The sequence below is a fragment of the Leopardus geoffroyi genome, chromosome D1, assembly GCF_018350155.1.
Source record: "Leopardus geoffroyi isolate Oge1 chromosome D1, O.geoffroyi_Oge1_pat1.0, whole genome shotgun sequence".
NCBI lineage: Eukaryota > Metazoa > Chordata > Mammalia > Carnivora > Felidae > Leopardus > Leopardus geoffroyi.
In genome coordinates, this window is record NC_059329.1 from 34,027,256 (window position 1) to 34,045,398 (window position 18,143).

The window sequence follows — 18,143 nt, forward strand, 5'->3', positions numbered from 1 at the left end:
TTCAGTTGAATTAATCAAATCCCAGATTCTTGGTATCATTCTAACTTTCCCATATCTTTTACATTTCTACCCCCATCCATTTAATCATTTGCAAGTTCTCATTTGTTTTAGAGTCTCTTACAGATATCTATTCTATTATATTCAATACATAAGGGAGTCAAGTCACTTTTGCCTTGATTACTGAAATGACCTCCTAACTTGACCTTCACGATAGAACTTTCTTGGATACATTTCCCTAGAGCAGTTAGTTGTCTGATCATCTCTGCCTGCTCTATGAGTGTGTAGAGTGAATTACAAATTTCTCTGCATTTATGATAAACCATCAGAAATGTATGCAGGGACGTCATGGTCAGAGTTGTATTTTACATAGATCATTTTAGAGATTTTAGTGGAGCTGGGGTAGGATGAAGAGAGATGTTAAGGAGTAGAAAATATAGGCAAGCAATTTTTCTAGTAGTTCTGAGGGAGATAATGAGTATATACACTAAGGAAATATATATGGAATAGGGAGATTTGTACTGATTTTGTTAGCATTAAAGTCTATGAGAATATGCATTGTTCATTTTGGCCCCCTAATATCTAGAATAATGCCCAAGAGAGAGAAGATATTGAGCAAATATTCCATGAATAAAATAACTATAGATGCTGAGCAAAACAAAACAAAAAATTCGATGCATGATGAAGTATGGTATAGGGTAAAAAAGGCAGATTGTAAGTATAGAGTTCAAAGTTAGATTTGAGTTGGAGCTGCTATTTTATTACTAGCCATGTAACTTTGGTAAAACAAGCTTGAATAGCAAGGGTCAGAAGATTTGTACATTCCTGATCTGAGTCTTTGTGGGTTACTTTACATAATGTGAGTGAAGAACTGCCTTTCTGCATTTTTAAAAACAAGAAGAGCAGGAAGACCAAAGGTCAAGTCAGGCAAGTGGTTCATTTTGCTAGAGGGCATTTATCACATATGGACAGAGTTATTCATGAGTTCCATTAATAATTAAAATATATGTTTGAATGAACTTTAATAAATAAAATACTTACAAAAACATTATGTCATAGAATTAAGCATTTGAGGACAATCTGCCACAGATTTCAACTTTGATTCATTCATTATAACTTCCATTTAAAGCACAAAATTACATATTTTAATTAATTTTTTCTGTGATCTCAAAGAATCCAAAGGAGTCACACACTCACAATTATTATATCTATTATGATCAGAAGAATTGTCCTTTAAAAGGAAGATTTAAACCATATTCTTCGAGTAAAAACTTTATAAAAGAAAAACATAATTGTTTTGTTTATAGAAAACAAAATTACAAAGTACATCAACTTATTCTGTAATAAAATTAGATAATTTTACAACTAATAAAATTATCCATGTCAATGTGATTCATTCAAATTGATATTCAAATGATTTAATGAAGTTATTATGGACAAAATATCATGGACTAATGAAATAAAGCTTTGAATATACTGTGGAGTTAGCAATTATTCAAATAATTTCATTAGCTATAAATGCTAGTTAAATGTGGTTTTAAAATCTAAGGTCAATTTTACCTTAAGTGAAGAAGTTATGAAATGCTAGAGAAGTAATTTTTGAGTTTTATATAAAAATGAAAGGTTAAATTAAAGGGCTTAAATACAAAGTCTTTAAAAATCATATAATCTCTCAAAGAATTAAGGAGGTTTTTTTAATCAACTGCTTCAAGGAAAACTAATGGAATATTCTGCATCTAAACCATCTAAATGCCCTGGAAAGCAGTATGGTTGAATTTAGATATGAACTATCAATTTACCAGGGATAGCATATAAAGATATTTTGAAGCAAGAGACAGCATGAGGAGATTTTATTCTTGATTCATTTTATGTTTGACTTACTAGTATGAGTTATTTCTAAAAATCCAAATTTTGGAGAGATTGCTATGAGCTTTAGATATCTGAAGGATGTTTTAGAAGTGTGTGGTGTCACATTATCAATTCCAAAGTCTCATCAGCATGGTAATAAGCTAATAGAGTGACAAAGTTTTATATGGTGTATTCTTGCATGTCACTGAAGAGAAATCACTATACTAGGTGAGGAAATTATCCTCATGATGAACATCAGCTACAGGAATAAAGTACACTCTGTCAAAAATAGTCATTATCAATGTTATTGATAACCAGTAACAATCAGTACTAGTGACAGTTATCCAACTTTGTGTTGATTTATGTCTTTCTGAAGTTAAAAACAGTTCACAGGCATGACTTCTTTATATCATTAATTTTTACTATGCCCTTATGAGGTATATATTTATTAATGCCAAAGTATATTTTTAACATGAGTGAAGCTGAACCACATTTATAAATATTCATCTAGGAAGAACTTAAAAAGTCCTCATGGATAGACATTTATACATGTAAGGGATGAGTTAAAAGGGGAAATGAGCAAGACTACAGCAGTTTCTCAAATCCATTAGCTCCTCAAATCAAAATTAAAAAAAAAAAAACTATAAGTGAATGAATTGAATAGCTTCATGATTACACTGTAGTTACACTTAAATAATTGGTTCGGTTTTATGTCAGGCTAATTACACTTGCTATTGAACTGATATAGGGACGTTGTTAAGATCTCTCTATAAGCCTCAAACAAGAAATTTCCATAAGAATTAAATGTCAAGAAAGTATTTTCTCCTCTTAAGGAACTTGGGGGAAATTAGAGTCCTTTAAATGTCTGTATTTTTTCCGTTTGCTCTGACTGCTGAGAGTCCCAAGGAAATATTTACGTCTTGACCACAAGATTTTGAGACATTATGACCTACACTATCTTGACCTCTTATTATGAAATGTATTTTTTCCTGTTGCTGTATTTATTTACTTACATATTTACCTTTTATGGTACATAATTTTACGAAGCAAGTCAATCAAATCACATTTGGAATGAGATTGAGATAAAATATATTGGAAAAAAATATTATGTAAATATACCTCTGCAATTTCATATTTAATATGTTGGGTGACAAGTGAAGAGGAACAAAACTTTAAAAGAAGATTATTTTACACTTAATTTTTTGACATATTGCTACATCACCAGGTAAAAGTGCCAATGCTTACTTCCTTATCCCCATTCCCTTCAAAAGCCAGGATCTATAATGATATTATCAGCTACTGATAATAGCCATAGTCATCTTTTTGCTCTCTCAAATTCATTTAGAAAACTTAGCTTTCCAGGTTCTAACCTTAGATTATCCAATACATAAAGATAATTATGAGGAAAAAATTTTATTAAAAGAGAAAATATGAAAAGAAGTAAAATAATTATATACCAAAATTAGTATACATCCCCAACTTTCAGATCTACAAAGAGACACGCAAATACTTAAACTTTTAAACTTGCATAAAAATTAAGCAACTGGCTCACTGACTAAAATTTGAACAATGAGAAGAAATGCAGAATGATTACATACTTATTTTTGTTGCTAATATTTATTTTTGTTATATCATATAAGTATTGATAAAGTGATTATAAAATCGTGGTTGATGAAGCAAACATACAAAGAATTTTGAGAAACTACAATATAAATATAGTTTGAGAGAGGAGTTGAAAATCAAATTGATTATGTCAAAGTGAATATAATACATATTTATATTAGAATAGGGAAGGATTGAGTACTATTAGAGTTAAATAAGAGGTATCATTTGCCTTAAAAAAGATGTTCATTTTAACTCTCTTTGACTAAACTGATTTAATAATAATGTCATCCTACTCACTACCAGAACTTATTTGGAACAGTTTTATATACACCTCTAAAATCTAGATTTTAGTCTCCTATAGTATTACGCATGTGGTAAATGAAAAGTAGCTGAATTTATGATTGACTTGGGAGGTGAGCAGGTTATCAAAATATCATTAGTGGAAAGCTAGACTATTTTAAAATATATTTTCGGTTAACAGAGGACAAAAAAGCTAGGATTAGGTGAGTCTCAATAACCAAATTGTGGTTATTGTATTTATATACATATACGTATACATATATGTATTTATACACATATAAAAATTGTATATGTATATGTATTTGTATATGTATATGTATATAAATATGTATATTTGTATATGTATATAAATAAATTGGATTTGCAAAATCTCATGTAATTCTAATAATACTCAAAATCAGAAAGCTTAATATGATGGGTTTGTGTCTAATATGCATATATAATTTCCAATAAAAAGAGAAAGTGACTCTAATAAGATATGTTTAAGGTTATTATCTTTATTGAATATGGGATTGTTAGCATATGGATACTTGTTTCTTCAATTAAATACATATCCATCTATAAAATATAGATTAGTCTGTTTTCTATTAATATAATTAAGGGAAATTCACTTGGTATTTATTTAACACTGTCCAATAGGTCTTAGAATCACAACATTTTAAACAATTATGTCATATTCCAAAAGGCAAAGCCCATGTGAAAGCTATAAAGTGTTATTGATATAACAAAAATAATGTTCAAATTATACAGGAGGCCAAGTCTGTTAAATACGTCTCACATTTGAATGGAGTAACCAAAATTTGACTGATAACTCAGAAACAAACGCTAGAGTGGGTAATATGATCCTCATTAGAAAGGAGAATTTTAGGGGCGCCTGGGTGGCGCAGTCGGTTAAGCATCCGACTTCAGCCAGGTCACGATCTCGCGGTCCGTGAGTTCGAGCCCCGCGTCAGGCTCTGGGCTGATGGCTCAGAGCCTGGAGCCTGTTTCCGATTCTGTGTCTCCCTCTCTCTCTGCCCCTCCCCCGTTCATGCTCTGTCTCTCTCTGTCCCAAAAATAAATAAAAACTTTGAAAAAAAAAAAAAAGAAAGGAGAATTTTAGATCACAATAGCACTATATAGTGTAGAAAATATATCTGATGAAATTACTGGATTATATATGATGAAATTGATGTGTAAATGGTAAAAATATTTATATAACAAAAATATTATAAACTGAGTAAAGCACAAAAATATGTCTTAAGAGTAAGTACAGGACAGAGTTTACTCATAAGTATTAATAAAAATTTTTATAATCAATTTGATAATTTGTAAATTTTGCCTAATTTTATGACATTTAACATGTTTAATCGACTCATATAGTAGACTTGGAATATTTAATTTGATTAAATAGGTTTTGATAATTATCTAAACTTACTAAATATATTAGTTTTAAAATATTAGTTATATATTTAAAATTTTATATAAATAGTGGCTGATAGATATAAAGGATTAATGATTTCAGCTTTAAATGTGTGAAGAGTAATAAACATTCTCTACCCACAAAAAACCTTTAAACATTAAGCATCTATCAACAATAAGTAGTACATTATCTATCTATCTATAAGGCTAAACAGAAAATCATGATGTAAAGGAAAGGTGCGACCAACTTGTTAAACTTACTTCACCTTTGTATCCTTTCACTTAGTTTCAGAAACTGCTTTTTACTTTCCAAGTTCCTACATCATTTTACCCCTAATCACAAAACTACCTTGACTCCTAGAATCCCATAACACCCAAGCTCATATCCAAATATACTGCGAAGCAAGTTGATGGAGTCTTCATTCTCCTCTCTACCACCTATATTTGCATTTTTCCCCAAAGATCTTCTGGAATGAAGATAGAGCTAAACTAAAGAACATTTTATATATATATATATATATATATATATATATATATATATATATTATCAAATGGACCTAATGGCCTCTATGTAGGGGAGTAATTTTGTTGCAGAAGTACCCTTCCCTATGTAAGTTACTGTTTTAACCAGGCACATTATATGTATATATGGGCTTCAGAACACAGTTGAGTCTGGTGGGATGGGAATGAGGAAAGGCAAAGTCATAAGATACCACTAATGAATGCATATGTATATTAATCCATATGTTTAAATTAGGAAGAAAGTAAATATTGTTCTAAACCAAGTTTGGGACAGCTGGATGCTGAATAAGTAAGATAGATACATTGGACTTTCCTTGCCTGGTCATTGAACTGTAAATGCTGGTACCAATGTGATCACTGTGGGTTGTGGTGAGTATCTGACAGCTGTGACTGGTCTTTGCAGAAATTCTAAGATGATGCAGTCATATAGACACATAAGATCTTACAGTATATAGATTTCTGCTCTGAGGCATACAGAAAACTTTGCATATATTTTGCCACCAATTGTGGCAAATATTTTGCATATATTTTGCCACCAATTGTGCTGGCAAACAATTGGGGTACAAACAATTGGTATACAAGCTATTATGAATTGGTGTACTTGTGTCAGATAGCAGACCAAAGAGAAAAGTATAAGCCACTTAGTATTTGTTCATCAAGTTCTCTGGATTTGCTATATCTGTCTTGGAAGGACTGCTCCATTTAGAGAGGAGCAATTAGGAGGGATATTTATTTTGTTTATTAGGTTATTCTTTTGATGTGCATGCTGAAAAGTATTCCATTCTGTGTTACACCACACAATATTTTCTAAATTAAAAGGAGTATATTTAGACTACTATCTTGGTATATTTGGTGTATATAAAGAGCCTGTATGAATTCCTTAGCAAATTTATTTTAAAGATAATATTTAGATTTTTCTAGGACCTAGCTCAATGTTCTCCAAATTATATCCATTATCATTCCTTTATTCTCTTCTTTCTCCTTCACATTCTGTAATAGGATGTCTGGATTCTGGGCTAATTAGCAAAAAATATGTGAGGGAGATTATAGAGAAAAAATCAATTATTCCATTCTTCAGGGTGTAATTTTAAATTAAAAAATAATTGTGTGATGAATTACAGAGCCAATATAAGTTACATATAAATTATTAACACAAATATTTCTACCCACCTATCTATTTTTTAGATACTGTAATCCTCAAGAATTTATATTCAAGTAGGATTACTTACTAAAAAACGGTACTAAGTTTGTTTGTTTGTTTTGTGTTTTTACTCAGTAGCTTATCTTTAATTTGGTACAAGCTTTCATCATAAATTAAATAACTTCATGACTTTTAAGAATGCATACAGTTAATTAGATAAATATCTATTTTAGAAAATGTCTATATTCTAGTATATATGTATGATTATAAGTATGTCGTACTTTTCCCTAATTAAAAATTTGGGACATCTGACAGGGAAGCTGTAGTTGGAATTGGAAACATTAGCATTTCAGAGGCATTTCTTTAGCTTCTTGACTACAAGCAGAATTTTTAGAATATGTGATCATATAAATAAAAGAATCTACAGAAAATAGTTACTGTAATAAACTATAGAAGAATAAAAGCAGGTAAGTAGATATTTTAGAAGGCAGGGGAAAGAATTAAAAATCTATTTTTAAGTAGATCTCAAAAAATAATTGAATTCAAAACTTTCTGTGCTTTCATGAATAGCATTTTTAACCTCCCAGACTAGTGTGTTGGGTTTATTTGAAGAGGACAACATTTCGGGAAGTTTCAAAAGAAACACATTGGGGGCACCTGGGTGGCTCAGCCAATTAAGTGTCTGACTTCGGCTCATGTCATTATCCTCCAGTTCGTGGGTTCAAGCACCCCCTGCGGGATCAATGCTGACAGCTCAGACCCTAGAGCCTGCTTTAGATTCTGTGTCTCCCTCTCTCTCTGCCTCTCCCCCACTGTCTCTCTCTCTCTCTCTCAAAAATAAATAAATCTTTAAAAAATTTAAAAAATAAACACATTGTTTGTATAGCTTGACCAAGGTTTTACCACATTATAAATCTGAGGTCTAAATTAAGCTTTTGCCTAACTAAACTTTAAAATTACATGTATATACACTATATACAGGTACATGAAAAAAAGCAAATACTTTACTCACAGGCAAATTGAAGTATGGCTTCTCTACTAAGAATACTTCCAAATGTGTTGGCTGCTAAACACTGATAATGACCAGAATCCTTTGCTTCACTTGGATTGCTTATAATGAAGGTCCCGTCTATCAAACTGTAGCGATAGTCACTTTCCAAATCTATTTCTGTTCCATTTCGAAGCCACCTTAGGAAAAATCAGAAGAAATATATGTAAAAATTACTTGAGATATTAGAATACTCCCTGAGAGTGTCAGAATCTCACTGGCAGGAATTCTTAAGACTTTAAAAAATGATTAATAGTGAATTTCTACCTGTAATTGGGAACTGGGTTGCCACGGGCTTCACAATTCAGTGCTACTTTCTTTTCATCAGAATCGGTCGGGAAAATTATATCATCTGGTTCTTGTACAAACACTGGCCCATAGTCCACACTTTCTGTAAGGGCCAAAAGGACACACTTTAAAATTTCTCAAAATATCAAGATTATTTTTCCATTATTTTAGTATTTAAATTTTTTCTCTTTCCTTGTATTCAAGAGGCATATTACCAAAAGAAAGTTATAACTAGCAAACTACATTATTTTAGTGAATTAGAGACCTAGTTATAACTAGCAAATTACATTATTTTAATGAATTAAAGACCTGACTAGAATTTCTTAGTTGACTAAGATTTCTTTTAAAATATGACATATATGATAAAAAACAAACATATCAAATATTGGTGCTGTACATTTTAAAATATGTATCTTTGTATTCATTTAAAGCAGAGCTAAAGAAAATAATACTAAATAAAAAGTTTTTTAAAACCCAAAACTTTGTAAACTCCTAGAATGTTAAACATGTATATATATAATACATAAAAAGTCATGAATTAATATTGTGTAACTACTTAGGTTCTACAGATATGAAAACATTTGTCCTCACGTATTGTCCATACATTGATTTCTTCATCCATTCAATCAAGCAATATTTACTCCTAATAATGCTGGGCTGTAAAGAATAAATTACATAATACAAGTAAATATATTCTCATAAAATAAATGAGACATGCCCTAAAAAAAAGTAAAATAACAATTAAAATATCAAAACTGGGGGCTTCTGGGAAGATGGCGGCGTAGGAGGATGCTGGGCTCACCGCGTCCTGCTGATCAGTTAGATTCCACCCACACCTGCATAAATAACCCAGAAAATCGCCAGAAGACTAGCAGAAACGGAGTCTCCGGAACCAAGCGCAGATGAGAGGCCCAAGGAAGAGGGTAGGAAGGGCGGAGAGGCAGTGCGCGCTGCACGGACTGGCGGGAGGGAGCCGGGGCAGAGGGGCAGCCCGCCGGCCAAGCAGAGCCCCCAAGTCTGGCTTGCAAAAGTGGAGGGGCCGGACAGAGCGTGTTCTGACAGCAAGCGGTACTGAATATCTGGAAAGTTGTAAGTTAACAGCTCTGCTGGGAGAACAGGAGGACTGGAGGACAACAGGAGGGAGAGTTGTTGAGCCCGGACGACAGAGCTCAGCTTGGCTGGTGACAAAGGTACTCGCCAGAGCCATCTCCCTCGCCCATCCCCTAGCCAAAATCCCAAAGGGAACCAGTTCCTGCAAGGGAACTTGCTTGCTCCGTGCAAACACCCAACGCTGTGCTTCTGCCAATCCATCCCTCTGGGGGATTTGACTCCCTCTGGGTGCCGGAAGCGGATCTCCGAAGGAAAAGCTAGCTGAGCCTGCCCCTCCCTCCCCCTTGCACCTTGCCTATCCACCCCAGCTAATATGCCAAATCCCCAGCACCACAAGCCTGGCAGTGTGTAAGTAGCCCAGACGGGCCATGCCACCCCACAGTGAATCCCGCCCCTAGGAGAGAGGAAGAGAAGGCACACACCAGTCTGACTGTGGCCCCAGTGGTGGGCTGGGGCAGACATCAGGTCTGAGTGTGGCCCCACCCGCCAACGCAAGTTATTCAAGACAGCACAGGGGAAGTGTCCTGCCGTCCCGCACCACTCCAGGGACTATCCAAAATGACCAAACGGAAGAATTTCCCTCAAAAAAAGTCCAGGTAATAATGACAGCTAATGAATTGATCAAAAACTATTTAAAACATATAACAGAAAGTGAATTTAGAATAATAGTCATAAAATTAATCGCTAGGCTTGAAAACATTATAAAGGACAGCAGAGAATCTATTGCTACAGAGATCAAGGGACTAAGGAACAGCCAGGAGGAGCTAAAAAATGCTATAAACGAGCTGCAAAATGAAATGGAAACAACCACGGCTCAGATTGAAGAGGCAGAGGAGAGAATAGGTGAACTAGAAGATAAAATTATGGAAAAAGAGGAAGCTGAGAAAAAGAGAGATAAAAAAAATCCAGGAGTATGAGGGGAAAATTAAAGAACTAAATGATGCACTAAAGAGAAATAATCTACACATAATTGGTATTCCAGAGAAGGAAGAGAGAGGGAAAGGTGCTGAAGGTGTACTTGAAGAAATCATAGCTGAGAACTTCCCTGATCTGGGTAAGGAAAAAGGCATTGAAATCCAAGAGGCACAGAGAACTCCCTTCAGATGTAACTTGAATTGATCTTCTGCATGACATATCTAGTGAAACCAGCAAAATACAAGGATAAAGAGAAAATTCTGAAAGCAGCTAAGGATAAACGTGCTGTAACATATAAAGGAAGACCTGTAAGACTCGTGACCGATCTCTCTACTGAAACTTGGCAGGCCAGAAAGGAATGGCAGAAGATCTTCAATGTGTTGAACAGAAAAAATATGCAGCCGAGAATCCTTTATCCAGTAAGTCTGTCATTTAGAATAGAAGGAAAGATAAAGGTCTTCCCAAACAAACAAAAACTGAAGGAATTTGTCACCACTAAACCAGCCCTACAAGAGATCTTAAGGGGAATCCTGTGAGACAAAGTACCAGAGACATCGCTACAAGCATGAAACCTATGGACATCACAATGACTCTAAACCCATATCTTTCTATAATAACACTGAATGTAAATGGACTAAATGCGCCAACCAAAAGGGTAGGGTATCAGGATGGATGAAAAAAGAAGACCCATCTATTTGCTGTCTACAAGAGACTCATTTTAGACCTGAGGACACCTTCAGATTGAAAGGGGGGGATGGAGAACTATTTATCATGCCACTGGAAGTCAAAAGAAAGCTGGAGTAGCCATACTTATATCAGACAAACTAGACTTTAAATTAAAGTCTGTAACAAGAGATGAAAAAGGGCATTATATAATAATCACAGGGTCTATCCATCAGGAAGAGCTAACAATTATAAATGTCTATGCACCCAATACAGGAGCCCCCAAATATATACAACAATTACTCACAAACATAAGCAACATTATTGATAAGAATGTAGGATAATTCTGCTGGAGAAATGATGAGTAAATGTGCTGGGGTAGTGTTAGTCTTAGTAGCTTGTACTAGTGTAAGAACTCACAGAATTATATGCAAAGTTAGGATCTTTGGCATCTTGAATTATGAATTAAAAAGAAGTAAAATTTTGTCCTTTATTTTTATTAATTATGAATTTCATTCCATAGTGACCTGAGATCAAGCTTCTCAACTTTGCACAAACATATTTTGGGATATTCTTTGTTGTGTGGAATGTGCTGTGTATTGTGAAATATTTATAATCATCCCTGGTCCCTATCCACTAGATTCTAGCAGCACCCCTACACAATGTGTAATAATCAAAAAATATCTACAGGTATTGTCAAATGTCCTCTTGGGTCAAAATTGTTCTCATTTAAAACCACTGCCTTTGAAAAATGAAGAGAGAATTAGGTCCCTGGATAGCTCAGTCAGTTAAGCCTCCAACATTGGCTCAGGTCATGATCTCACATTTCTTGAGTTCCAGCCCTGTGTAGGGCTGTGTTGGAGCCTGGAGCCTGCTTCAAATCTGTGTCTCCCTCTCTGCCCCTCCCCTGCTCACACTGTCTTTCTCTCAAAAGTAAATAAACATTAAAAAATTAAAAAAAGAAAGAAAACTGAATAAGGAAGATTTTAGAAAAGATGTATTTCTAATGTCTGTACTAAGAAGTTGGAAGTTCACATTCTTTGTGGAAAACCACAAGAAAATATCAGGAAAGAAATAACAAGAATCATGTCCCAGGAAACTCAAGCTTAAAAAAATTATTTCTGAAAAATATATACACCTCCATATTTAGAGTAAATTTGTTTGTTTTCTTTAAACATGTAGTCATTCTTTTTGGGCAAAGAAAAGCAAAAGTGTTCATGGCACTCTAAACATTCATCCATTAATAACTGAGCACTCACAATGGGCAGGCACTGACAAGTATTTTCTTTGAGTCCTAGATAACCTAGCTGAGGTTCTTTTTTTGAAGTTACAAATAATAAAATATGACATGAAAATAACTGAAATGTGTTTCTCTATACCAAATGACATTGCTATCACTTAAAACCTTTACTCAAAAAAATTTAATAAAAATAACTACAAAAAATTACTGTCAAAATATTCTATTGTTGCATTATAACATATTTATAAAAATTTGGAAAAGCCCATGAAACCTTGTCAAACTCTCAGTTACAGTTAATCTGTATGATGAAATTATGAAAATATAATCCCTTCCAGTGTTTACACATTATAAATATGATCATTTAAGTCAACATTATAAATAATCATGATGCTTAATTTTAACATTTAATAGGGACACCTCAGTGGCTCAGTCAGTTAAGCCTCCAACTCTTGATTTCGGCTCAGGTCATTATCTCACAGTTCATGAGTTCAAGCTCCACATAGGACTCTGCACTGACAGTGTGGAGCCTGCTTGAGGTTCTTTCTCTCCCTTTCTTTCTGCCCCTCCCCTACTCATATTCTCTCTCTCAAAATAAATAAAAACTTGTTTTTAAAAATTAACATTTAATAAATATATTTTATATTTTTATATATTTCAAAACTCTTTAACTTTTGAGTTAGACATACTTAGGTTCAAATTATAGTACTATCATTTTCTAGCCTTGAACCAACTACTTTTATCCTTGTTACTCCATTTATTTATTGTGGATGATAATGTCTCCTGATAATCTGAGGATTGATTGACATCAGCATTTATAAATACTTAATGTATCACAAGTACTCAATAAATTATAATTAATAATAACAACAACTAACATTTACTTTTAGTATAATTACTACATGCCAGGCATTATACTGAAGAATTTATATCTATTATATCATGAAACACTCACAACAACCATGTGACTAAAATTAATCCTCCCTTTTTATGGATGACAAAACGGGCTGAAATTAATGAACTAAATGTATGTAGTCAATATATGGCAAACCTGGGATACAAATCCAGAATCTAGAATCCGATTACCACTACTCTTACTCTTACTATTATTATTTTGTTATAACATTTATAAAGCACTTTAATATATATTATTATTTAATTATCTGAGCTGAGAGAATTCGAAGATAAAAACTCTGAAGTTCTGAGAGGAAACTTCTGCAAAATTAGTGGCAAAGTAAACAGTTTATTTTAACTAAGGATCTGTGGCTCTAAATCTTATATTCTGAAAATTGTCAGAACAGGACAAGAGAAATAAAGGTTGTCAGGCTGGGGAAAAGCAGAGGGGTAAGATTTGCTAAATTACACATTGAAAAAATAAAAGACTGGTCTGACAAACATATATTCTGTTGTGACTGCTCATCTTCTGTCAGCTATCTCTTTGTTGTTCATTGTCACTTCCAAAAGCATTTTAGCAAGCAATTGGCTGCCCTCTTCTTTCTTTCTCTCTCTTATATTTCTCCTAGAAATAAAGTTCATTGTAAGGGGTTGAAGAACATGTGTCTATGTAGAGCTTCCCAGTCCCCTAGGTAAACTCAGATTATTTGATTCATTCTCCTGAAGTAGTACACTACATCTATTGGTGGAGACAATTAATTGCTGTAAGCAATGCCTTTACATTTTGCAGCTTTTAGCTTAACTTGTAGAGGTGAACTTCAAAACATATATGACAATCATCACAAAGTTCTTGATAACCTATACATCAAAATCTTTATTTAACAAAGTAGGAATCTTTGAGATAGTTGTGTAACAGACAGATGCCATCACACACAATCTAAATCTCATAGGAGTAATGTTTTGAGGGATTTTTTTCTTAACATCAACTTTTTAGTGAACAGACTACAGGATAGGTATAGTTGGATAAACTTATATTGGTAGTGGTTATTCTCTGTAAAATATCAGTTTCATACCTGCAGAAAGTCCTTCCTCAGAAGATAATTGTTTCATTTTAAAACTGATCTGTTGATTCTCTGCTACAAAGAAGGATGAAATTAACATGCCTTCTTTCACTTCCTGCTAGTTTACTCCCTAATTTTTCTTTTTCTTTTTTTTTTTTTTTTTTTTTTTTTTTTTTTTTGCTTTCTGGTTAAGAATATCTGTTTGTTGAGATGTGTGGGTGGCTCAGTTGGTTAAGCATCTAACTTGATTTTGGCTCAGGTCATAATTTCAGGGTTTGTGAGATCAAGCCAGGTGCTGTTAGTGCAGAGAATCCTTTCTCAAAATAAATAATAAATAAGCATTAAAAAATATATATCTGTTTGTTGTCTTCACAATTGAAAGACAACTTGGCTCACAAATTATGTGTTCATTATTTTTTTTAATTTTTTTTTTTTTTAATTTTTTTTTTTTTTTCAACCTTTATTTATTTTTGGGACAGAGAGAGACAGAGCATGAACGGGGGAGGGGCAGAGAGAGAGGGAGACACAGAATCGGAAACAGGCTCCAGGCTCTGAGCCATCAGCCCAGAGCCTGACGCGGGGCTCGAACTCACGGACCGCGAGATCGTGACCTGGCTGAAGTCGGACGCTTAACCGACTGCGCCACCCAGGCGCCCCTATTTTTTTTAATTTTTTTAACATTTATTCATTTTTTAAAGGCAGAGAGAGAACGCAAATGGGAGAGAGGCAGAAAGAGAGGGAGACACAGGAACAGAAGCAGGCTCCAGGCTCTGAGCTATCAGCACAGAGCCAGACGCAGGGATCGAACTCACCGACCGCGAGATCATGACCTGAGCTGAAGTCGGCCACTTAACCGACTTAGCCACCCAGACACCCCTATGTGTTCATTATTAATTTCATTAATGACTGGAGATACTTTTCCACGTTCTGACCACATCTAACATTACCAAGGTAAAGTCAGAGTCCAGCCTGACTTTTCTCACTCCTAAATGACTGGATTTTCCACCTGGATGTCCATAGGTCTCTTTCCTCATTCTGATTTTTTAAGAATTTTTAGGAATATGTCTTGGTATTAATCATTTTGTATAACTGGTAGGTTCAAGACATTCTTTTTAAGGAAGATTTCTTATTTGCTCAATTCTCCTCATACCAATTAGGGATATATTTTAAGTCTTTTTTATCATCTGTGTAACAACTTTTATATCCTTATTCTTTTCTCATTTGTTTAACTTTTTGAAATATTATAGCTATATCCCTATTTTTTCAGTTGCTTCCATATTACCACTAATGAGATTTTCAATTCTGTAATGGTTTTATTTTGCTTTCCATTTGTTTCCTGAGCTCTAAAACTTACTTCTTAACGTATTATATCATCATATTTAGTTTGATTTCACATTTTTGTTCTTTAAAATGTTTTCAGCCCTGTGATTGTCAGTCACTCTCTCTAGGGGAAGATACTTGTTCAAGGTTATGGGTGGGGCCCACATTTGATGAACTGGAATCTGGATTTAACCAGCTGCAAATAAGAAACTGAGGCTTACTAACAACCATATGAGTCAACTTTTAAGTAGATATTCCATGAGTCAAGACTTCAAATGAGAATGCAACTACAATAACATCTTGATTAAAATCTCAAGAGGGACCTTTAAACAAAACTATCCAGCTAAGCCAATTCAAGATTCCAAACCCACAGTTTCTGTGAGGAAATGAAAGGGTCTTTTAAGTTGCTCAGTTTTGAGATATATTTTACATATAAATACTTAATTAATAAACTATTTTTGTCTTCCTCTATTACTTATGAGAAAATGAATTAAAGAAAAATAGTAACAATGAGAACTTTGAACTTTCCAGGAAAAATAAAGGATAAAAGTGTCATTTACAAATAATGGTACTTGTGAAAATAAAAATGCTTAATTTAGGGCCTCCTGGGTGGCTCAGTAAGTTGAACACCCAACTGACTACTGATTTTAGCTCAGGTCATGATTCTAGGGTCACGAGATTGAGCGCCACTTTGGGCGCTGACAACACGGAGCCTGCTTGAATTCTCTCTCTCTCCCTCTATCCCTCTCCCCTACTCATGTTCTCTCTCTCTCTCTAAAATATATTTTAAAAATGCTTAATTTAAGTTTCATTGGAATGCTGTCCTATAGCTATACACTTAGAGAATTAGAATAATTCTCCATTCATTTTAAGCATTCTTTCTAAAAATTTCTGGGATATTTATCCAGTCTTAGCTTGATCACTTGTAGTAATACATAAAGTCTTCACAAATTACTGTTTTATTGTTGGAGTTATCTTAAAGTTCATATTGAAATAAAAAGGAAATTTGTGTCCCAGATGAAGACAGCTTTTTACTCATCTCTGCTCTAGAATACATATAGTTTACTCAAGGTTTCCTATAGTTGAATTGATTAGTACCTTAATAATTCCTTTCTTAGTTTACAGAAATTTCCTATAAGATTAGAATATGAAGGTTTCATTAAGGATATTTATGTTCTGCTGATAGAATAGTATGGATAATAAGAAATTAATTTAACCAAAATGTTTTTTTTTTAATTTTCCACTTTAATTTATTAAAACAAACTGTTTCCTACATAATCAAAAGAACTGGTTTTGAACCATTTTAACCACAATTGATTAATAAATGAAGAAGTATACTTTAAGAGCCCTTTTATACATCAGCTTCCATGAAACCTTTTTGCCATTATTAGTACAAAGTTATATTTCATAAGGTTTTGCTTATTCGTATGAGGCAGGGACCACTTAATTGCTTACTAATCACATTTCCTTTTCCTAGGAACACTGGAAACTTTTTTAGCCTTTCTTATGATTGGATTGGAGCCATGTAATTTCCTTCTGGACCAAAAAGATGTATGTGAAATCCAGTACGAGTCACAAAAAGTCATCCACAATTCTCCATCCCCTCTTTATCAACTAGCTGAAGGTAAAATACCAGTAGATGCCAGTGAGGACCTAATAGAGATCAAAGGTATTAGATGGGACAAATCTAATGATACCCAAACTCTCCACATGGAAAGGCATTCATTGAAAAACTAAATCGAATGTGATCTGAATGAAAAATATGTATTGTGTTAAGAAGTTGTTATAACATTCAGAATTTACTTGATTAATATTACATTTATTTTATTTTTTAAAGTTTAGTTATTTATCTTTGAGAGAGACTACGAGCAGAGGAGGGACAGAGAGAGAGGGAGACACAGAATCTGAAGCTGTCAGTGCAGAGCCCTATGTGGGGCACAAACCCATGAATGGTGAGATCGTGACCTGAGCTGAAGTGTCAGACGCTTAACCGACTGAGCCACCCAGGTGCTCCATAATTAATATTACATTTAAAGCAAAATAATTTTCAATCTTTTAAAGAGGATATAGCTTGATTAGTAAGCCATGTTCATTGAAATACGTATAATCATTAGATTATAGGGCCTGGCTTCTATTCCTCTTCCCTAGTTCAAACCTCTTGATTACTACCTAGTTAAAGTATAATCCCAGACCTAAGGCTTAAGACAGGAGCTATTCAACCACTCAACCTTAAATATAACTTTATCAGTTATAGTGCTCCAATTTTTATAACTGCTTTCTAATTAATCCTTCAGGTCTGGTACTTTTTCATATACCCAAATTCTGAAAATAGATTTTCATCCTATGTCTTTATTTATAAATCCTATTTTGTTAATCCTTCTAGAAAGTCTAATGCTATTATGTAGTAGATATTTTTAAATAATGGATGCTGTTTCTTATTTTGTATTTTCACACGAGGTTGACTTACAGTATATTGCCATATGACCAAGAGTCTGACTCCATTTTTCTATCTTTGACCACTAAAGGCTTTCAAGCCCCATCAGTAACTTTTCCCCTTCTTCTTCCTCTCAGGAAAAGCTGATAAGCCAGGCTAAATATCTGAAAAACATCCCTTCCTTGACTCAGGTGGGGAAATTTACACTCTACAAACCCTGACCCACATTGGAATTTTCACCAGTCCCCACTCCCCAGCCACAATAAAACCCAAAGCAACTCATTTGTTCCTTTGCTCAAGCCATTTTCAGACCAACCTATTATGTTCTTATCAGCAAGCCTCATGACATGAATAATAAA

At 33.8% G+C, this 18,143-nt stretch overlaps 1 protein-coding gene across 2 annotated transcripts in view; it reads right to left on the reverse strand.

The window, feature by feature from the left end:
- The window catches only part of CNTN5 (contactin 5), a 1,378,474-nt gene that overhangs the window by 509,161 nt on the left and 851,170 nt on the right, over positions 1-18,143 (reverse strand). For both annotated transcript variants that reach the window (XM_045483542.1, XM_045483543.1), the window contains 2 exons: positions 8,130-8,253; positions 7,827-8,002 (listed from right to left, as the gene is read on the reverse strand). In XM_045483542.1, coding sequence (XP_045339498.1) covers positions 7,827-8,002; positions 8,130-8,253 — 300 coding nt within the window. The remainder of the gene's footprint in view (positions 1-7,826; positions 8,003-8,129; positions 8,254-18,143) is intronic.